Raw genomic sequence first — 23,253 nt, forward strand, 5'->3', positions numbered from 1 at the left:
CCAACCCCAATTAAGAGCCAAAAGCTGGGATCTCATAATTTAGACATGGTTGGGGTGTGGTTTAGGTGTTATAAGGGGTCCCACAATGGGAATCAGGGGAACTGCCCGATTTAATCTTAGTGGACTACTTCAAAATTGCTGGTAAAGTTAAGTTGCTTGGGAGACAGGAATTGGAGTTAACCAGGAACAGAGACAGAAGTTGGGATTTAGACAATAAGAATCAAATAAAGGGATGAATGCTGGAGGCCATTCTCGACTGAACCTGTAGAGGCCGCTCACCAAGTCCTGGTGTTTCCCCTGAGTAGCCAGAAGCCTTGAGGACTTTTCCCTATGAGATGAAACCCAGAGATATTTTATGTAAGTAAACTTGTTCAACCAATCCAAGTCTTGTGGGGTCCCGTTTCATTTAATATCTTCCCATTATTGATTGGGTCTTCAGACAAAATTGACCCCTAGCTTTTTCTTATCAAATAATAATTTAATGAACTTCCCTATAGCCAACTAACACGGGGTGATGTTGAAATTTGAAATCAACAATATTGTCCCAGTGTGAATTTAAAAAAGAACCAAGTCTGTTAAAGTTATAAGGGACTCCTATTTCTCATTGACAACCCCAATAATCCCAAAAGGGAGAGGTGCATACAAAACAAAATTCCCAACTGTTCACCATTTCTCAGACCCTGCCTTAAAGCAGAGGGGTGCTGAATGTGAACTGAATATCAGGGTTTTGTGCTGGGACAGCAAAGTGTCTTGTCAAAATTAGTGAAGTCTCTGATTGAAAAGCACATTCGATACTGAGAGTGGGAAAGTAACTCCTGGTAAAAGCGAGATTCTTCATTGTATTCTGGTGAAGGACGAAGGTTCCTGTATATAAAAAAAGTGTTTCGTTTTTAAAGGTCTGTTGTTTGCATTTCCAAGTGCGCAGGGAAATTAACACGACAGAGCGCTGCATGTGTGAAATTGTTTTTGCCAATAGAAAGTGTTGCATATTATTTAAATTAAGCTTCATATAAAGTAGAGTGTGAAGCTATTGAACTTGTCATGTTTCAATGTGCTACATGCTATTAAAGGGGAATGTTTTGACTGTACATATTGTGGAGGTAGCGTGTTTTTCATCTGTGTAATTCAGAATCAGCTAGTGATTTCAATTTGTGAAAAATATTATAATTAGTAAAGAAAAGCATTTGGGCCATGGAGTAAGGTGGCACGATTTGTGATTTTGTACAAATATCATCTTTCCTATTCTTTAATAAATATATATTCTTTCTATACACCAACCTGCTTCTTGGCTTACCTCTTACTAAAGGGTGAGGGACCTATGTTTTTCTATCACAGACAGGGCTAGATTGAATTTAACAGGAATATTGGTGTAGAGCTTTTGATTAGGGGTTGAGGGAGGGGCCAAACTCCCTGTATTGTTGCCTCATAAATATCTCCAACAAAGTGCACCCTGAGTAATGATGCATTTTGTTACGGTCTTTAATTAGGCACAGAGGTTTCTTTCCCTAAATATTTATTTGAAACAACATAACATATGAACTGCACAGTAGTTAGGATTTGAGAAACATTGTATTAGAAAAAACATCAGGCCCCTGGGTAGTACGCATATGGACCACACCAAACAACAATCACTACTATTGTTGACGGTGTTCGCCGCCCGGTTATGATAGTGCCACTGGCATTGACGACACATGTACTCATACGGTGGCGAAACTAACACAGTAAATTAAAACATGACAGAAGTTCAATGGCTTGGCAGCATTTCCACAAGGTTACTAAGCGAATATCTTGGGTATGAAGCATTCTACACAGAACAGTATGTTTTGGTGTGTGTGTAGTGTCCTGATGAAACAATGGAACAGGTCATTTGGACAGCCTAGGCACACGTTGCAGCTGATTTTTTAAAATATATATTTACTTTACGCATATTTACAATGTCAGGCACAAAGAGATAAAGTGATTTTCCCGAAGATTTTATCATTTACTTCTGAAGCCAGGTCTCCAGGTGCCAAACTTCATCTGTTTAGACAAAGATAGAGGTCCAAAGCAAAATTACAGAGTGGCTCTCGGACAATCTTAAAGTAAAACAAGCATTGACAAAGACAACAGTTTGGGATTTTGTTTAGGTATGTGATCAGCATTTGCTAGATACTGATGTTATGGTACTACCTGGCCATAAGATGGAAAATGGTGTGATAACCTGGACATAAGATAGCAGGACTTGGGAAATGACTATTTAATACCTATATACATGCCCCAACTGCTGCTTTTGTCAATGTTTGTTTTTAACAGGACTACCATACAAGGAGCAGATAATAATCAAGTGGCTAAAGGCACACTTGCTGAAGACATGTTTATTACACCATTATCCATTTACTGCTGCAATTAGGCACAGCAGCCTGCTTAGAAATAACTTAAGCAGGCTAAAGTTGGATGTTGCTGCTTGATAAAATGAGCTCAGAGTTCCCTGATTGGGCAGAGAAGGGCAGCTAGTAGGTGGGAATGGCCATAAAGATGAGCATGGCCATGACCAGTCACTGGGCTGCGTGTCCTGTGAAGGCATCATGAAGTAGACACAGACAACTGAATTCAAGTTTTGGGCTATAAACATTTATTCAACAAAATGCAGGTTGGAAAAAGGCCTAATTTGCCCTATGCAAAGGTGGGATTTCCCTACCCAAACAAAGGATAATCTGTGTCAGAAAGTCTAAAGTAAAAGTCGGTCTGTGTCCAAAACCTAAGCTTGCCCTCACAGCTATTTGTATACAATGTGTAGGGATGTCAGCGTCAAAATAAAAAGCGTTCAAATAAAAGTTCAGAGCTTCTTCTCGTTCATAGTTTGGAAAGGATTTTCTATTCCCCAAGGTTCAAGATCGTTCACAATGCAAAGGGGTTCCCTTCTCCACTCTTTCAAGCCTTTCAGCTTTTCCAAAACACAGTTCTTTGTAATACTTTCCAGTTCTTCTGGTTTGGTTCCCTTTCGCCAATTTCACAAAGTACAGTTCCTTAGTTTCAGTTCACATCAACTTTCCTTTATATTCAATTACAAGCTTCTTTGCAGGTATTTTAAGTGGCTTTCATATACGTAGGTGTCCTCGGTCTAGGCACAATTGTCGGACCACACGGTCCACCCATTACAGGTCAACCAACTGACACACCGGTCTTGTTTCTTCTTCCTTGTATACAGGTTGCCATTGCTTTAGCTCTACAGTGGTACTTGGCTTATTCCCATGTCACATTCTCATGATGCTTTGCCATTGCTTGTTTTGACACTATTCATTTGTTGCACTTTCACATTTTTCTATGCCTCTTGCCAATGCTTATCTCTCAATTTACACAGTTCTTTTGCAGCGAAGGAGTTTCCAAAACTGCTCTCATTCAGATCAGTTTCCACCAGTACTTGCTTTCATTCAAATCAGTATTCAAAAGTGCTTATTTTCTTGCTTTCATTCTCTTACTCTTACAAGGCTTACATCCTCCTCTTGGCACTTGATAAAGCTTGCTTAAACTCACATTTGCATGTAATTCACCCTGCGTTTTTCAGTCGGCTCAAGATTAGCCTTTCTTTCATCTCTTTTACAGTTCAGTATTCACAAAACCATTGACTTGGTTTTCTTAGCAGTTGTATGTCAGCACAATTATCAAAAGTATTCAATAACTTGACTGTGTTCAAACTCGCCTGGAATTGATATCACCCAAATGGTCTCTCGCTCAGTCACGAGGAACCCGACCTGCAGCAACCACGCGGTGTACACCTCAGCGTCCCTGAGTCACTCAGGCTTCTCTGAATCACTGGGTACGCTGTCTCTAGGTGCTCTTCTCCACGGGGGCAGGCACACTGCGGTTGTCGATTCTCATGCCTCTCCTCCAGGGTCTCCGCTGCTTCTGCTGTACAGAGCGAGTCTCTCTGACTCCAGGAGGTATGCAGACCAGCCCTTCGACCAGAGACCTCCCAAATACTTGTAGGTGTTTCGGGCACGTGTCTCTCTGGCTTCACCTTCAGTTTCTCCAGCAAGCATTCCACTGATGATCCTCTAAGCCTCAACTGAGCAGGCCATTTATACTGTCCCCTTCGCTTCAGGTGCAGGCAATATTCATTCATTACACAATGATCTTGGAACTATGGATCCCTCTTCCTCACCCCAGTACCAGAGAGGTGTTTATTAGGGAAAGATTTTGGGGGAAAACAGGAAAGGGGCTGGTAATAGCCTACAAAAGCATGGGGGATGTTGGACTCATAAAAAGGAAATGGGGGGATACCGTGTCTCACCCAAGGGTGCCTCATCCCCTCTCCCCAATTCTCCTCCACCCAGTTGATCCTGCCTCGCATATCCCTACCCAGGGTCAGGATCTGAAAGCGACAGGATATATTGGGTAAAGAAGTGAGGATGCCCTCAGATTCTACCCAGTCCCTGCTGACATGCCATCTCTAACATAGCTGTAATCTATTGCAATGGTTTCGGTACAGCGCCACCACCGAATAATAATAATACCAGCAATTTGTTGAGTTATATAGCACATCAGTCCAGATTATTCTAGTTCATAACTGCTGTAACACTCAGTATCACCAATGCTAACCACTCATGGTAGTCAATGTATCACATTCGAGAGGGTGAAGGGCGTATCGAACCCATGTCAAACCACATTGTCCGGTTACCAAGATGATCATGTAGTGCTTGACAAAGACAGACAATTTTATTTCTCATCACAGAGATCCGAAATACTAGGTCCTTTCCCTTTGCCTTTTTTGTGATATGTTATCTTAAAGTATTTATACTGTGCTAAAATCACCACCGCAGTGGTTTCAAGAGTGCCCAGGTTTACCTGGAAATTGGCATATCGTGCCCCCATCCTCTGTGTCCAGACAACAGTCTGCGGAGGAAGAGGGAAAGGGATGAGGGACAAGGTTCTAGGAGCATACGAATAGGGAAAAGCAGGTAAAGATAAAAAAACATGGGGTTCAAGCACATGTGGGAAGGATGGTGTTTCAAATAGTTTGGGAGGATAGCTCAGGGGCAACGTGCTCACCTTGGAAGCAAGACGACACAGAGCACCACAGGTTCGATCCCGGGGTCTGCGCTTAGAAACCTCTGGGTATTAAGCGCTTTATAAATAACCTACCATATCATATCATATCACATTGTGCATTCGGAGCGCTAGTACATTGGTTACCCTAAACAGATTTTTAATGTTCATCCCTCACCAGAAGGGTGGGGTTGAATAGTACGAAGTGGGAAAGAAATATTCTTGGTAATAGAGTAGGTCAATGGACGGTATTTGTTTTGCCCAAAAATAGACATTAAAAAAAAGGAGTGCTGATTATCCGGGAACAATGCATTTTAATCTGGATCCAGACTTTTTTTTCCTTTTTTTCTTCTCCAACATATGCTCGGTTCACAGTCTTTTCCGAGGAAATGTGCAAAGCCTGCCACATGCAAGTGTTGCCACTTCGTGACAGTTCAGTGGGCTCATGCAAAATAAGCCATGCTGTTATCGGTCTGTGGGTGGGTGGGCACCAGGAAAGCCCACCCGGTGACAACGGTTGCGTCTCCTTGAGCTCTGCAGCAGCAATGGGCCCTGGCACCTGTTGACACTGAAAGTGAGAACTCAAAATGTAGATGCCACACGAAGCGGCCTAGGACCGATATGCGGATGGCCTTCGCGACAATAATAGCGCAGCACGGGTAATACTAGCTCATCAGTTTATCCTCATTAGCCTACATGTAGTAGTGGCCTCTCTCCATTATGAATTCAGATCTCTCCCCATCCCCCAGCAGGCAGCCCTGGTAAGCCACGTTTACTGTCGCTTTCATTATCATTTCTGTGGTGGAATTTGGATCAATTTAAGTCATAAAGATGATGCTCTGCGACAATTTCAGTTAAAGATGATACTTTTGATCTTGCATGGCATCTCATGCTCGTTTTCTATCTCTCAAAGATATGTCATACAGTCGGTTACCCACAATGCCTGCCCACAACCATGCTATCCCGAAAGCAGATGCCATCATGTTTCCAAGGAGCAAAATCCCCACCAATCATCTCCTTCCCACCACAAGTGCAGATACCAGTGCGGCCGGGAGGATAACTCGGGGGGGCAATGGGCTTGCCGTACAACATGGGTTCCATCTCAAGTCTAGCGCTTAGAAGCTGGAAGAGTACTGCATTAAGAGCAATATGAAATCACCCCAAATGTCCTTGGCCCGACTGCTTTCTTCCCGGAGTGCCTTGGGACTCTATGATACCGTCTGTAACTATAGGGCATAGAAATGTACCGATAGATGCCTTCTTACAAACCTTCTGTTATCTGGCCTTTCCTATGGAATGAGTCTGGAGATCTGATTGCAAGGGAGTTCCTCAACCCCACTTGACAATTGTGTTAGCAGACTCTGAGCATGTATGCATCCTGGGAAACACAAGTAACACGACGAAATGATTCACTTTCATACCGAATTCCAGTGTGCTCTGTATTACATGTTCAGCGCTGTCAACACACTATACCAATCAAACAAAAATACTATGTTCACTCCTCCCGATCTAACTGCAGTCAACATAGCTGGGATGACCCAATTTAACGGTACTCAATTTGTTGAAGGCTGAAGAACTGAGTCAGGATTCAAACTTGTAAAAAAACTGGCTTACCCCATCTCAGAAGCTTGCACTTAGCCATCAAGCTATCCACCCAGAGCCGAATAAATAAGATGGAGTCTGGACGCCGACCGTGGGGTCCATATCGAGAGTTTCTGGAGATTTTGACAAAGGTAGCAGTCTATGAGTAGGACTTGGCTATGGAGGAGACGGGTGGCTTTGAAGAACACACTACGATTTAGGGCAAAATGATGCAATGCCTGAGACTCCCGGGGCCGAGGGAGGCGGAGTACCCGCGATCATGACCAAGGCACAGCAGCAGTGCCTGGAGAGGTAGCCAATTACAAGACAACACCATCACGTGACTCTGAAATTAGTAGGCCTACTAACAATGCTCTGTTATGGAAACTGGGTGAGAGTGGAAGGACAAAGGGCTAAACTAAATTGTAGAAATCTGACCCAAATGGTACAACAGTTTACTGAGAACAATGAGAAGTTGATGGGATGGAATGTCATATGTCGGCCTGCTAAAAAAGAAAAGTCTAATAATGTGTAATTAAAAAATATATATATATTGATTTGTCATGGAAAGTATGCTCATGAGACACCCATCACGTGAGGAGGCAAAACTGTAAACTTACACTCTTCATATGATGTGTTTGGTGCACAGAGAGAGACCCCTGCAGCCAAACCGCAGTGCTACATCCTAGCAATGCATGCTATCCTGGAGATGTTCCTTCAACTCTTCCGGTCACGTGACATGGCATGAAACCTATGAGATCCTTTCTTAATACCCACATAGACTAAGGTTACCTTTGAAACTCTCTGCCAGACATAACAAAGACAAACGATGTCTGGTCATACCTATAACAAGAAAGCTCTCATTTCATTTACTTTTAAAAGATAACCTGCACGTTTCCACTCATTGCTTTAAGAAGCACTACTGCACATGTGAACGTATTGCTTTGGGGAGTGGCCCTGCACTTGTTAACTCATTGCTTTAGAAAGTGAATCTGCATATTTGCAGTCATTGCTTGAAGCAATCCTGCACTTGTGGACACATTGTTAAAGTGATCCTGCACATGTGAACTCACTGCGTTGGAACGGCAACCTGCATATTTGCACTCATTGCTTTAGGAAAAACTACTGCACACGTGAACTCATTGCTTCAGAAACGGAACCTGCATTTTGCACTCATCGCTTAAGGAAGCAATATTGCACATGTGCCTCCATGCCTTTGGAAAATGAACCTTTGCTCCCATTGCTTAAGGAGTGAGTGGTCCTGCACTTTGCACTCATTGCTTCAGGTCGTGGACTTGCACATTTGCACTTAGTTCAGGGCGTGACCTTGCACCGGTGCACTCATTGCTTTGTCAGTGATCGTGCACTTGTGCACTTATTGCTTTCGGACGTGGCCCTGCACATTTGCACTTAGTTCAGGGCGTGACCTTGCACCGGTGCACTCATTGCTTTGTCAGTGATCGTGCACTTGTGCACTCATTGCTTTCGGACGTGGCACTGCACATTTGCACTCAATGCTTAAGGAAGCGACCTAGCGCCTTTGCACCAATTGCTTTGGGAGAAATCGTGCACATTTCGACTCCTTTCTTCAGGACGTGGCCCTGCACATTTGCACTCATTGCTTGAGGGAGTGACCTAGCACCTGTGCACCCATTGCTTTGGGAGAAATTGTGCACATTTCGACTCCTCTCTTCAGGACGTGGCCCTGCACATTTGCAATCACAAGAAAGCAGGCGATATTACAGATATCCCAGCTCACAAAAGCCCTTTGCCCTAACACCGTGGCAGGAACAGGAGGCATGGCAACAAATACCATCCTGGCTGTCAGGCGAATTATCCTGATGGGCAAAATCTCCGAAAATGATTTGAAAAAATCCGCCATGTCCATATAATATAAAGAGGCGCGCAGAAGTGGTTCTGCTTTGTGCAGGTAACCCCATTTGAGCGGATACAATTATGACGGCGCTCCAACGCCCGCGCTTGTAGAACATGCCAGCGTGAACCCCGTTGCCATGGCTGCAGCCTGCATCACATGCATAATAAAGGAATAATTATGCGGGGGCATGAGCACTTGAAATATGGACCCCGCACGGCGCAGGTTTCCGACCAGGCCCACATGATGCATGTGCCGGTCACATGTGGCCCAGGCAACAGCTGGACAAGCCCAAAACGAACCTTGCAAAGACCTACATCCTTCCTACAAGAGCAGGAGGGGGGGGGGCAGGGCTGTAAAGATAATGTGAATGCCCAACCAATAAGCATTAATGAAGACATTTCCCGATATAAACATGCCTCGACGGCGGCTGATTGGGCAAGGAGATGGTACATGACTCTGTACAGTAGCCGACAAATCCAAGGCCCAGGCTAGCATCCCTCCCGGCAAATCCAAGACCCGGACTAGCATCCCTCCCGACAAATCCAAGACCCGGACTAGTATCCCTCCTGACAAATCCAATGCCCAGACTAGCATCCCTCCCGACAAATCCAAGGCCCAGACTAGCATCCCTCTCACCAGCTCCCACCCACGGCGAACGGGGGACCCATTGTATCTGTGAGGGCCAGATCAGTCAAAGAGGCGCCTTCCATCCCAGCCACGCACGAGCGATTGGAAAGACACGGGGAAGACAGGTAGAGGGGCCCTGCCTTTCACACGTACTATCTGTTGGCCCGAGCGAGCTGCTCAGGGGAATCGCTACCAGGTGCTGTCACATCATCACACGAGGCGGCTCTGCCCACAGCCGCAGGCTGACAGCAGAGCAGGGCGATTCCGGGCAGGGTATTTGGCAATTCTGCTCCCGCCCCCGGGTGCTCTGCACAGACTTGGTAAAGAGGGAGAGCTGTGATGCATTTTACACAGATTGGGCCTAAGGGAATGTGACATCCAATAACCCTTCCAAAACGCCTGGACCGGTCACTGAGGCAACCACCGGTCTTGTCTTGGAGCCATTATTCAACAGGCTATCGCCAAAGTTCAACAAACTGTGCCAAGCGAGATGTCAAATTGCAGTGTCCCCCCCCCAGAACCCCCACACACAGCCACGAGTGGCGACATATTCACGGGCACTTCCACCCAATCCAAGGAGGGTTGTCATGGCAGCAGCATTGGTCACAGCAACCTCACAAAATACATGGGGATGTCTATACTATTGCCAAACTCACCAAGGGGTGTGGGTCGCATCAACCTCTCGAATGCATGGGGGGTGATCACGAGCCCCATGCATTCGACCCACAGAATGCCCACCTACACACTGGACGCCCCCAGTACACAGAAGGGTGGCTGACACTCATTCACACACTACAGTAATCTTGTGGCATCCCTACTCGCTCATAGGAATAGCCTGGGACTGGACTACAAGGGCGCTAGGCAGTGCCTGCATTACCGCCCCATCTGGCAAGTGTGGGCCACTTTCCTGGGACAGTGCAGGTTACTTTTCTGGAAAAATGAGGGCCACTTTTCTGGAATGAAGTGGGCCGTTTTGTTGAGTTAATGCACCTTGTAGTTTTGGTCAATGTGTTTGACCTAATATGCATTAAAGTTCACTATTGGCTATAAATGTTATGGAAAATGCTCCCACGGGCTCTCCACAATTACTTCGCGACAACGAGTAATGAAAAGCCATTTGCAAGCCACTTGGCCCATTGCTTTTTTATTGGTCCCTAGGCCTGTTTTCTACCCCAATCTGACCAGAGATGCCCCACAGAACCCTCTCCTATGCACACATGCACCATGGGAGTGGGGTGTTCACTGCACACTGGGTTGCTCTTTACATCTCCACACAAATAGGTATATTCACAGCAATTTCCCTGGCACACAGTGGCTTGGAGATATTGCATAGCACGTGTACAAACATACACAGTGTGGAGGGTCTCCACACTCTCAATGTCTCTCACACACAACACATGAGGTTCTCACAGAACCTCTGCTCGCAAACATGAGGTGAAAGTCAGTACCTGAGCTAACTTCACTTGCACACAAAGAAAGGTTCCTAAAGACCCCCACCACCAGTCCCAATGTACATTCGCTTACACACGCGTGAACTCATAGAACCTTCACTCACCTGTGAGGGGGATTGCAGAATCACCCTCACACACGCCAGGTGCTTGACATGTTCATGGTATCTCCACCAATACACGGGGGGGAGGGGTCACAATAGGCAGGCTACTTAGCGGGGTATATGGAAAGTTCCATCAGGAGGGGTGGCCACAGAGCCCTCCATTCCACACACACAGTAAGTATCAAAGCACCTGCACACAAACGGGAATACTGACAGGATACTTACACAAGAGGCACGCGCTAACAGGACGGATGCCCCAGCCCACCTCTCACATACAGAAAGATGCTCAACACCCACACCACTGCCCCTAATCCTGAAAGTTCAGGTCTCACACACCAGGAACATGTAATGTGTGAAACATGAACAACTGATCAGTCTTCAAAGATTATGATCTCACCTTGCTCACACTCAGTCTCCCAGTTGGACTGTAAGGAAACCACGCACTTCAATCTTAATCTTCTTTCTCCTAAAAAATGATACTTTGGTTAAATAATACTCCAAGCGCAGGCTTCCAGAGCCGCCTCGGCCGGAAGAGATGAAGGTGAAAGCTCTTGAGCCCTTGATAGGCTATGGCACATACAACACGGATAACATTCAAACCAATGACAAGCCTTGGCCTAAATGCTTCATCCAGCCCAATATGGCCCCGTCATTGATCATCTAGAAGCAATTCCACAAAACTCTCACAAGTTTGGTATTTCAGAATCTGTGGCAACCACGAGAAGGGAGGACTCTGATACAATAATGCATCAAAGACTAGGCAGAGTCATGAGTGACGTCTGTGCATGGATGCATCACCTAGGCAACGCTGAAACTGCATTTTGGCCTTGTAGGACCAGAGTACAATGTAGGAAAGCCACTTTTGAGCATAACTGGCCCTACCATGTGTGCAGTAGTTGTCCATTATTGGATCTGTGCCCGAGACAACAATGTACCTACCACTAGTGGGCCTGTCTGTTGCAATATTCGAGAGACTGGCCCAGCAATGACCCTACTAAGCCCTGCCACACTAAACACTGTCACTGCAACCTCTTCAATATGCCATCTATTCGGCTCTTGATACCTGCAGAGTATGGTTATATCACCTTACCCAGTCTTCGAAGTGGCGGCTACCATTCTGCAGCAGGTCCTCGAACTGGATGGTGCAGTTGGCCACAAAGTCATCATAGCCAATTGGGGCATCGTGGAAGACGGCCAATTCAATTTTGCGCCCATTGCAGACATCAGTGACAAATTCATCATGCCAGGCGGGACTGTTGGTCTTCTGGCGAGTGGCTGTCTGCCCAATGCGGGAGTCGTCAACATTCAGAGCGATATAGGGGTCCAGCAGGAAGGTCTGAGGCCGGGGCCCCACAGCATGCCTCAGTGACCATGGGGTCGGCTTCAGGTCCACCGCCTCTCCAATCCGGATCTTCAGCAGTCCATTGAAGACCACCATGGCGGAGGGGTGTGCGAGGGGGTGACCCCCTCTGGCACCACCACTGGTTCCAAGAGCCTGGGCTACAGCAGCGTTGAATCACCAGCTCCTCGTGTAAATATCGTATGTTGACTTTTTGTTTACACCTTCAAACTGAGGAGAGAAGATACCAAAATAACAATCCAATTCCGAATCCCAGGGAAGGATGTCGAGGGTGCAGCAGGAGGGGCCGATATCTGACAATGGAGTGTGCTGCTGCCTCCAGCCCAGACGCAGCCTGCACTCAACAAGCGGTCCCCAGCCTCCAATCTCCAGCCTGGTGGGTGGAGAGGCTGGAGGGATGCAGGAGCCGTGCTCCCACTCACTGATATTCGGAATCCCCACCAGCCATCCTCGCCTCCCTGCCCCCAACAACAAACGCAGATCAATCCAGCCCCGGGAGACCCGCCACAGCAGCGGGGATGGCTGTGGCTGCAACTCTCACCACCGACGATGCCACTATGCACACAATATATCCAGCCGGTGGGGGAGACGCAGCTGTGTATCGCTCCTCCGTGCGCACCTGGATTGTGTAGCTTCTGCTCTTGCGACACCCTGTGCGTGATGTGATTTCATGTATTTCACACTCCTCCTCCAAGCGGGCTTATAACGGAAATCACGGGGGCTGGCTGCTGGAGAGGCGGCAATACTGATGGTGGGGCTGCGGTAGTGGGGGTGTCGGCAGTGGTAAAGATGAGGGGGACGGGGAGGTTGGCAGTAGTACTGGGGAAGCGGAGGAGCAGGCGAAGGAGATGGAGATAGGTAAGAAGCAGGCGTCCGGTTTCCAAATCAAAACCCAGAAGGGCGCGCTGCGGCCGGCGCCCTCCCTCCCATGCTGTGTCGGTCGCTCGGCAATCCCTGCCGTCTGAGCATGACCCCGGCCGGGCAGGGTGGGTGCCGCCGCCGCCTGTGTGCGGCAGGAGTCTGGCTGCAGTGTGCAGCAGCAGCAGAGAGGAGCCAAGCCCGGGCAGCTGACGACACCCGTGGCGGATTCAGGAGCTCCTCTGCGCCGGCAGCAGGGCCTCGCTAAGCCTGCGGGTGCCCGGGGCGATGCATGAAGGGACTGGGCGCTTGTGCATGGGAAGTGTGCCCCCGCCTGGGTGTGCGGCGGCTGCTGCTGCTGCCTCTGATTATCGACACCCGCCTCCCTCCCTCCCCCGCTCCCTTCTCCCTGCTCCTAATGCAGGAAATGCGCAAAAGACGTCAGTGTGTGTGTGTGAGTGTATGCATGTGTGTGCCGCCGCCGCCGCCGTGTGTGCACTGCACATAGAAAGTTTTGCCTGTTGGGGGAGCAATACGGTAACAAAAAAGTGAAGCGGAAAAAGGAGCAACAGCTTCTGCTCGCTCGCAGAGGCTTCCTCCTCCGGGGTCGTGACTGCGGATCTCCGAGCTTCCCGGAAGGTTGCAGGGCCGGGAGCCTTCGCAAGGAGCAGCCTCTCTCGCTGGGCTTTCGTTTCCAGCAGCAGTCAGGCAACTGTGTGTCTTTTATGCACGACTCACTTCCGCGACTGCACGCCCTCGCCAGCGCTGGAGCCCGGTTCACAGCAGTATCGGTGGAGCCAAGATCAAATGATCAGCTTTGAAAATAATGCGGGTTAGACGGGCATGCCCCGGGAAGGACACAGACGGTAACTGCTTGCAATGGTAACATTTAAAACGGGGCGACAGAGGTCGGTATGTCACTGAATGCCCGTAATGTCTTAATCTTGAACAGAAGAGCACTGAACATGCCTGCAATGCCACACCACCCAGCAACACACCAGTGCCTGCAGTGCCACACCACTGAGCAACCCACCAGTGCTGATGGCAAAGCCTGCAGTGCCACACCACCCATCAACCCACCAGTGCCTGCAGTGCCACACCACCCATCAACCCACCAGTGCTGATGGCAAAGCCTGCAGTGCCACACCACCCATCAACCTACCAGTGCTGATGGCAAAGCCTGCAGTGCCACACCACCCATCAACCCACCAGTGCCTGCAGTGCCACACTACCCACCAACCCACCAGTGCTGATGGCAACGCCTGCAGTGCCATACCACCCATCAACCCACCAGTGCTGATGGCAAAGCATGCAGGGCCACACCACCCACCAACCCACCAGTGCTGATGGCAAAGCCTGCAGTGCCACACCACCCATCAACCCACCAGTGCTGATGGCAAAGCCTGCAGTGCCACACCACCCATCAACCCACCAGTGCCTGTAGTGCCACGCCTCCCGTCAACCTACCAGTGCTGATGGCAAAGCCTGCAGTGCCACACCACCCATCAACCCCCCGGTGCTGATGGCAAAGTCTGCAGTGCCACACCACCCATCAACCCACCAGTGCTGATGGCAAAGCCTGCAGTGCCACACCACCCACCAACCCACCAGTGCTGATGGCAAAGCCTGCAGTGCCACACCACCCATCAACCCGCCAGTGCTGATGGCAAAGCATGCAGGGCCACACCACCCACCAACCCGCCAGTGCTGATGGCAAAGCCTGCAGTGCCACACCACCCACCAACCCACCAGTGCTGATGGCAAAGCCTGCAGTGCCATACCACCCATAAACCCACCAGTGCTGATGGCAAGGCATGCAGGGCCATACCACTCACCAACCCACCAGTGCTGATGGCAAAGCCTGCAGTGCCACACCACCCATCAACCCGTGCCACGCCTCCCATCAACCTACCAGTGCTGATGGCAATGCCTGCAGTGCCACACCACCCATCAACCCGTGCCACGCCTCCCATCAACCTACCAGTGCTGATGGCAATGCCTGCAGTGCCACACCACCCATCAACCCCCTGGTGATGATGGCAAAGTGTGCAGTGCCACACCACCCATCAACCCACCAGTGCTGATGGCAAAGCCTGCAGTGCCACACAACCCACCAACCCACCAGTGCTGATGGCAAAGCCTGAAGTGCCACACCACCCATCAACCTACCAGTGCTACACCACCCATCAACCCACGAGTGCCTGCAGTACAACACCACCCAGCAACCCACCAGTGCTGATGGCAAAGCCTGCAGTGCCACACCACCCATCAACCCACCAGTGCCTGCAGTGCCACACCACCCATCAATCTACCAGTGCTGATGGCAAAGCCTGCAGTGCCACACCACCCATCAACCTCCCAGTGCTGATGGCAAAGCCTGCAGTGCCACACCACCCATCAACCCACCAGTGCCTGTAGTGCAACGCCTACCATCAACCTACCAGTGCTGATGGGAAAGCCTGCAGTGCCACACCACCCATCAACCCCCCGGAGCTGATGGCAAAGTCTGCAGTCCACACCACCCATCAACCCACCAGTGCTGATGTCAAAGCCTAAAGTGCCACACAACCCACCAACCCCCCAGTGCTGATGGCAAAGCCTGCAGTGCCACACCACCCATCAACCCACCAGTGCTGATGGCAAAGCCTGCAGTGCCACACCACCCATCAACCTACCAGTGCTGATGGCAAAGCCTGCAGTGCCACACCACCCATCAACCCACCAGTGCCTGCAGTGCCACACCACCCATCAACCTACCAGTGCTGAGGGCAAAGCCTGCAGTGTCACACCACCCATCAACCTACCAGTGCTGATGGCAAAGCCTGCAGTGCCACACCACCCATCAACCCACCAGTGCTGATGGCAAAGCCTGCAGTGCCACACCACCCATCAAACTACCAGTGCTGATGGCAAAGCCTGCAGTGCCACACCACCCATCAACCCACCAGTGCCTGCAGTGCCACACCACCCATCAACCTACCAGTGCTGAGGGCAAAGCCTGCAGTGTCACACCACCCATCAACCTACCAGTGCTGATGGCAAAGCCTGCAGTGCCACACCACCCATCAACCTACCAGTGCGGATGGCAAAGCCTGCAGTGTCACACCACCCAGCAACCCACTAGTGCTGATGGCAAAGCCTGCGGTGCCACACCACCCATTAACCTACCAGTGCTACACCACCCCATCAACCCACGAGTGCCTACAGTGCAACACCACCCAGCAACCCACCAGTGCTGATGGCAAAGCCTGCAGTGCCACACCACCCATAAACCCACCAGTGCCTGCAGTGCCACACCACCCATCAACCTCCCAGTGCTGATGGCAAAGCCTGCAGTGCCACACCACCCATCAACCCACCAGTGCCTGTAGTGCAACGCCTACCATCAACCTACCAGTGCTGATGGGAAAGCCTGCAGTGCCACACCACCCATCAACCCCCCGGAGCTGATGGCAAAGTCTGCAGTCCACACCACCCATCAACCCACCAGTGCTGATGTCAAAGCCTGCAGTGCCACACAACCCACCAACCCCCCAGTGCTGATGGCAAAGCCTGCAGTGCCACACCACCCATCAACCCACCAGTGCTAATGGCAAAGCCTGCAGTGCCACACCACCCATCAACCTACCAGTGCTGATGGCAAAGCCTGCAGTGCCACACCACCCATCAACCCACCAGTGCCTGCAGTGCCACACCACCCATCAACCTACCAGTGCTGAGGGCAAAGCCTGCAGTGTCACACCACCCATCAACCTACCAGTGCTGATGGCAAAGCCTGCAGTGCCACACCACCCATCAACCCACCAGTGCTGATGGCAAAGCCTGCAGTGCCACACCACCCATCAACCTACCAGTGCTGATGGCAAAGCCTGCAGTGCCACACCACCCATCAACCCACCAGTGCCTGCAGTGCCACACCACCCATCAACCTACCAGTGCTGAGGGCAAAGCCTGCAGTGTCACACCACCCATCAACCTACCAGTGCTGATGGCAAAGCCTGCAGTGCCACACCACCCATCAACCTACCAGTGCGGATGGCAAAGCCTGCAGTGTCACACCACCCAGCAACCCACTAGTGCTGATGGCAAAGCCTGCGGTGCCACACCACCCATTAACCTACCAGTGCTACACCACCCCATCAACCCACGAGTGCCTACAGTGCAACACCACCCAGCAACCCACCAGTGCTGATGGCAAAGCCTGCAGTGCCACACCACCCATAAACCCACCAGTGCCTGCAGTGCCACACCACCCATCAACCTACCAGTGCTGATGGCAAAGCCTGCAGTGCCACACCACCCATCAACCTCCCAGTGCTGATGGCAAAGCCTGCAGTGCCACACCACCCATCAACCTACCAGTGCTGATGGCAAACCTGCAGTGCCACATCACCCATCAACCTACCAGTGCTGATGGCAAAGCCTGCAGTGCCACACCACCCATCAACCTCCCAGTGCTGATGGCAAAGCCTGCAGTGCCACACCACCCTTTAACCCACCAGTGCTGATGGCAAAGCCTGCAGTGAAACACCACCCATCAACCCACCAGTGCCTGCAGTGTCACACCACCCATCAACCTACCAGTGCTGATGGCAAAGCCTGCAGTGCCACACCACCCATCAACCTCCCAGTGCTGATGGCAAAGCCTGCAGTGCCACACCACCCTTTAACCCACCAGTGCTGATGGCAAAGCCTGCAGTGAAACACCACCCATCAACCCACCAGTGCCTGCAGTGTCACACCACCCATCAACCTACCAGTGCTCATGGCAAAGCCTGCAGTGCCACACCACCCATCAACCTCCCAGTGCTGATGGCAAAGCCTGCAGTGCCACACCACCCATCAACCCACCAGTGCCTGTAGTGCCACGCCTCCCGTCAACCTACCAGTGCTGATGGCAAAGCCTGCAGTGCCACACCACCCATCAACCCCCCGGTGCTGATGGCAGTCTGCAGTGCCACACCACCCATCAACCCACCAGTGCTGATGGCAAAGCCTGCAGTGCCACACCACCCACCAACCCACCAGTGCTGATGGCAAAGCCTGCAGTGCCATACCACCCATCAACCCACCAGTGCTGATGGCAAAGCCTGCAGTGCCACACCACCCATCAACCCACCAGTGCTGATGGCAAAGCCTGCAGTGCCACACCACCCATAAACCCACCAGTGCCTGCAGTGCCACACCACCCATCAACCTACCAGTGCTGATGGCAAAGCCTGCAGTGCCACACCACCCATCAACCTCCCAGTGCTGATGGCAAAGGCTGAAGTGCCACACCACCCATCAACCTACCAGTGCTGATGGCAAACCTGCAGTGCCACATCACCCATCAACCTACCAGTGCTGATGGCAAAGCCTGCAGTGCCACACCACCCATCAACCTCCCAGTGCTGATGGCAAAGCCTGCAGTGCCACACCACCCTTTAACCCACCAGTGCTGATGGCAAAGCCTGCAGTGAAACACCACCCATCAACCCACCAGTGCCTGCAGTGTCACACGACCCATCAACCTACCAGTGCTCATGGCAAAGCCTGCAGTGCCACACCACCCATCAATCTCCCAGTGCTGATGGCAAAGCCTGCAGTGCCACACCACCCATCAACCCACCAGTGCCTGTAGTGCCACGCCTCCCGTCAACCTACCATTGCTGATGGCAAAGCCTGCAGTGCCACACCACCCATCAACCCCCCGGTGCTGATGGCAAAGTCTGCAGTGCCACACCACCCATCAACCCACCAGTGCTGATGGCAAAGCCTGCAGTGCCACACCACCCACCAACCCACCAGTGCTGATGGCAAAGCCTGCAGTGCCACACCACCCATCAACCCACCAGTGCTGATGGCAAAGCATGCAGGGCCACACCACCCAACAACCCACCAGTGTTGATGGCAAAGCCTGCAGTGCCACACCACCCATCAACCCACCGCTGCTTATGGCAAAGCCTGCAGTGACACTCCATCCATCAACCCCCCGGTGCTGATGGCAAAGTCTGCAGTGCCACACCACCCATCAACCCACCAGTGCTGATGGCAAAGCCTGCAGTGCCACACCACCCAGCAACCCACCAGTGCTGATGGCAAAGCCTGCAGTGCCACACCACCCATCAACCCACCAGTGCTGATGGCAAAGCATGCAGGGCCACACCACCCACCAACCCGCCAGTGCTGATGGCAAAGCCTGCAGTGCCACACCACCCATCAACCCACCAGTGCTGATGGCAAAGCCTGCAGTGCCACACCACCCATCAACCCATCAGTGCCTGTAGTGCCACGCCTCCCATCAACCTACCAGTGCTGATGGCAATGCCTGCAGTGCCACACCACCCATCAACCCCTCGGTGATGATGGCAAAGTCTGCAGTGCCACACCACCCATCAACCCACCAGTGCTGATGGCAAAGCCTGCAGTGCCACACAACCCACCAACCCACCAGTGCTGATGGCAAAGCCTGCAGTGCCACACCACCCATCAACCTACCAGTGCAACACCACCCAGCAACCCACCAGTGCTGATGGCAAAGCCTGCAGTGCCACACCACCCATCAACCCACCAGTGCCTGCAGTGCCACACCACCCATCAACCCCCCGGTGCTGATGGCAAAGTCTGCAGTGCCACACCACCCATCAACCCACCAGTGCTGATGGCAAAGCCTGCAGTGGCACACCACCCACCAACCCACCAGTGCTGATGGCAAAGCCTGCAGTGCCATACCACCCATCAACCCACCAGTGCTGATGGCAAAGCATGCAGGGCCACACCACCCACCAACCCACCAGTGCTGATGGCAAAGCCTGCAGTGCCACACCACCCATCAACCCACCAGTGCTGATGGCAAAGCCTGCAGTGCCACACCACCCATCAACCCACCAGTGTCTGTATTGCCACGCCTCCCATCAACCTACCAGTGCTGATGGCAATGCCTGCAGTGCCACACCACCCATCAACCCCCCGGTGATGATGGCAAAGTCTGCAGTGCCACACCACCCATCAACCCACCAGTGCTGATGGCAAAGCCTGCAGTGCCACACAACCCACCAACCCACCAGTACTGATGGCAAAGCCTGCAGTGCCACACCACCCATCAACCTACCAGTGCTACACCACCCATCAACCCACGAGTGCCTGCAGTACAACAACACCCAGCAACCCACCAGTGCTGATGGCAAAGCCTGCAGTGCCACACCACCCATCAACCCACCAGTGCCTGCAGTGCCACACCACCCATCAATCTACCAGTGCTGATGGCAAAGCCTGCAGTGCCACACCACCCATCAACCTACCAGTGCTGATGGCAAAGCCTGCAGTGCCACACCACCCATCAACCTCCCAGTGCTGATGGCAAAGCCTGCAGTGCCACACCACCCATCAACTCCCCGGTGCTGATGGCAAAGCCTGCAGTGCCACACCACCCATCAACCTCCCAGTGCTGATGGCAAAGCCTGCAGTGCCACACCATGTTAGGGATAATTCTCCAGAATGCCTAATTTCCCCTACCTACTGAGTTCCCCAGCAGCTTTTCTGTATTTTTTTCACCTGGAAAGAGTGAGAGCCTTTTTCCCACTCTTACATGTGTTTTGCTGTGTGTGTTTAACATGTTCTGGTGTTCATAGACTGTGGAGCCTCCCCTACTCCATAGACATCATCTTTTTACTGCGTGTTACACAGAACCTTCAGTGCAGTAACACAGGGTTGTCTTTTTCCGACTTCAAAACTCAGACTCCATTTTCTGGGACTGACTACTGTCTCCAGAACATGTAAAGTTGCCATTGCCTTTATTAGTCTTTTTAAACTCACAGACCCAGTACAAACTATCTTACATAGAGTTCTGGAAAGGGTTAATATTTATCCCTTTTTGTCTGTTTCTCATGGAACATTGTTTCGTTCCCTTTTCAATAAGATTTGGCTGGTGGCAGTGGTAACTACCCTATTTTTTCTACCGCGGTTATTTTAAATAGCCATGGTATTGTTTTAGGCTATCTTAGTAGCCTCAAACTTAAACTCGCTGGACCATATTTACTTTTATACGGTTGCAGCTGAGTTTATTCACCATTTCTTTTTGTAAAAGTCTTTCTCGTGTTTTACTCTGCGTGCCAAACCAGGTTTGATTCCTTTGTTCGCCAACCTTTGGCGGGCTCCTGCACAGAAGCCCTCCTTATGCGCCTAAATGTCTGAAGGGGACAGGATGTGAGAGAGAGGTTTGAGACTCCCTGCACAGGGTCTCCTTGAAGAACCATGTTGCACTCTGGTATGATTGGCTGTGGTGACTGTCCCGGCGGGACAGACACCCTGCTGTGTGATTAACAGCCAGGCTGGGTGAATGGGGGAAAACTGCATAAAAAGCAGGTCTCTGGGACTGAGAAGGCAGAGTCGCCACTGGATCAAGAGAACCAAAGAGAAGCTGTCAGAAGAGGACCTCTACCACAGCTGAACCTTCCGGTGAAGCCCTGCTGCGGGTCAGAATCTCCAAACTTCGACGACAGGGAAGATCTGCAAGGAATCTTCTCCCTTTGAGCCGGTGGGAACAACCAGTTTGCAAAACTGCAAGCCAGACCTCCCTCATCTGACCGAATTTGCTGTGCACAGCTACAGTGAACCGGATAGCCAGGAGGAACGGACCCTGCTCGAGTTTTAAGGAGTGCCCCTTTTATTCGTCGCTTTGCCCCCTGCTGGTTTCTTCCCTGGGCAGTGCAGGACCCTCCAGTCTCCCTCATTCTTGTCAGTCCGACAGTCGCTTCAGGAACCGTGAGCCTGCAGGACCTGCCAGGAATTTCTACCTCAGCTACAGCATTCTTCTGCTCTAAAGGTATTGTGCTAACCCGGTTGTTTGTTTCGTCGGACCGCGGTGAAATTGTGTCAAATCTTTCGCCAATCCGAGGGCTTGTCCTTCTCTATTCTTTAAAGTAACTTTTCATCCAACCAACTATCGTTCTGAACTCTTGGCAAAGACTTAACCACAAACTACCCTAAACTGTGTGATCCTCTGCAAAGACTTTGGTCCATTGACTTTGGCCCTGGCCCCTTGATTTGATTCCCTCACTGTAGTTCCTTTTTCTAGATTGCCCTGCTTACTTACTTGTTGGTGCTGCTCAACTTTTGTCTAACTTTGTCTTCACCTCCCTTTTTATTACTGGAGTGCTATTTTGCTCACACTTCATTTTGAGCCTAACTTGTCCAGAATCTATTGGGTGTGGTGTAATGTATTAGGATCATGATTTTTCAACTGCTTGATAATAGTGAAATGTTTAATAAATGATGTGTAAATAAATGGATATTCTTTTACTCAGAAACCTTGAGTCAGTGTTTGTTTGAATCATAGCAATTGCTATCCTTTGTGTAACTATTGATACTGCTCACGTTACTCTTGAGATAAGTCTGGCTGCTCAGCCATCGCTACCACTTTATTGTGTAGTACAGGCTTGTACCAAAGGTGAGTTTGTACTGTTATTTGTAGTCCTAATTGTGTGTGGTGTTCCCAAAGGGTACTGCATACAATTCTGCATAACACACCACCCATCAACCTCCCAGTGCTGATGGCAACCCGTCAACCCACCAATGCTGATGGCAAAGCCTGCAGTGCCACACCACCCCCAACCCACCAGTGCTGATGGCAAAGCAAGCCTACAGTGCCACACCACCCCCAACCCACCAATGCTGATGGCAAAGCCTGCAGTGCCACACCACCCCCAACCCACCAGTGCTGATGGCAAAGCATGCAGTGCCATACCACCCGCCAACCCCCCTGTGCTGATGGCAAAGCCTGCAGTGCCACACCACCCAGCAACCCCAGTGCTGATGGCAAAACCTGCAGTGCCACACATCCATCAACCTCCCAGTGCTGATGGCAAAGCCTGCAGTGCCACACCACCCATCAACCTCCCAGTGCTGATGGCAAAGCCTGCAGTGCCACAACACCCATCAACCCACCAATGCTGATGGATTTCCTCCCTCATGGTCATGGGTTATGAGCGAGGATTTAAGAGACCCATGGCAAGACAGAAGAAGTGGCTGTAGAAATGCACATATGTACATACAATTGTTGTAGTTGTTCAACACATGCACGGCGGTCTGAATTGCTTCAATGATGCTTTATTGTTTACATAAATTAACCTCTTTAAACAGACACCCTGCTGAGGTTGGTGGAGTGCTTTTCTCCATGGAGTTAGGAGAGCTGTGCGGGAGCGTTCTCTCGGACGCTGTCTGGTTTGCCGCACCCAGTGACGCCTCCACACTAGGAGTAGGGTGCCGTCTTGATGCAGGACCGAGTCACACCAACGCATCGCTACCTCATCCACTATTGTTCTTTTAAAAGTTCTCATTGGCTGAGATGAATAACGTTCATACTGACTGAACCTCTCTGGAACTCTTCTTCTG

General features: G+C 50.7%; 1 protein-coding gene across 2 annotated transcripts in view; it reads right to left on the bottom strand.

The window, feature by feature from the left end:
- PRKCE (protein kinase C epsilon) overlaps nt 1–13,282 on the bottom strand; it is a 1,836,175-nt gene extending 1,822,893 nt beyond the window's left edge. Inside the window, exon 1 of one of the 2 annotated variants that reach the window (XM_069608445.1) lies at nt 11,752–13,282. In XM_069608445.1, the coding sequence (XP_069464546.1) occupies nt 11,752–12,099 (348 nt within the window). In that variant the 5' untranslated portion in view covers nt 12,100–13,282. The remainder of the gene's footprint in view (nt 1–11,751) is intronic. The other variant, XM_069608444.1, reaches the window with a different exon arrangement.
- Between the last annotated feature and the right edge of the window lie 9,971 nt (nt 13,283–23,253).

The sequence above is a fragment of the Ambystoma mexicanum genome, chromosome 4q (assembly GCF_040938575.1).
Source record: "Ambystoma mexicanum isolate Mex_15411 chromosome 4q, UKY_AmexF1_1, whole genome shotgun sequence".
Classification (NCBI taxonomy): domain Eukaryota; kingdom Metazoa; phylum Chordata; class Amphibia; order Caudata; family Ambystomatidae; genus Ambystoma; species Ambystoma mexicanum.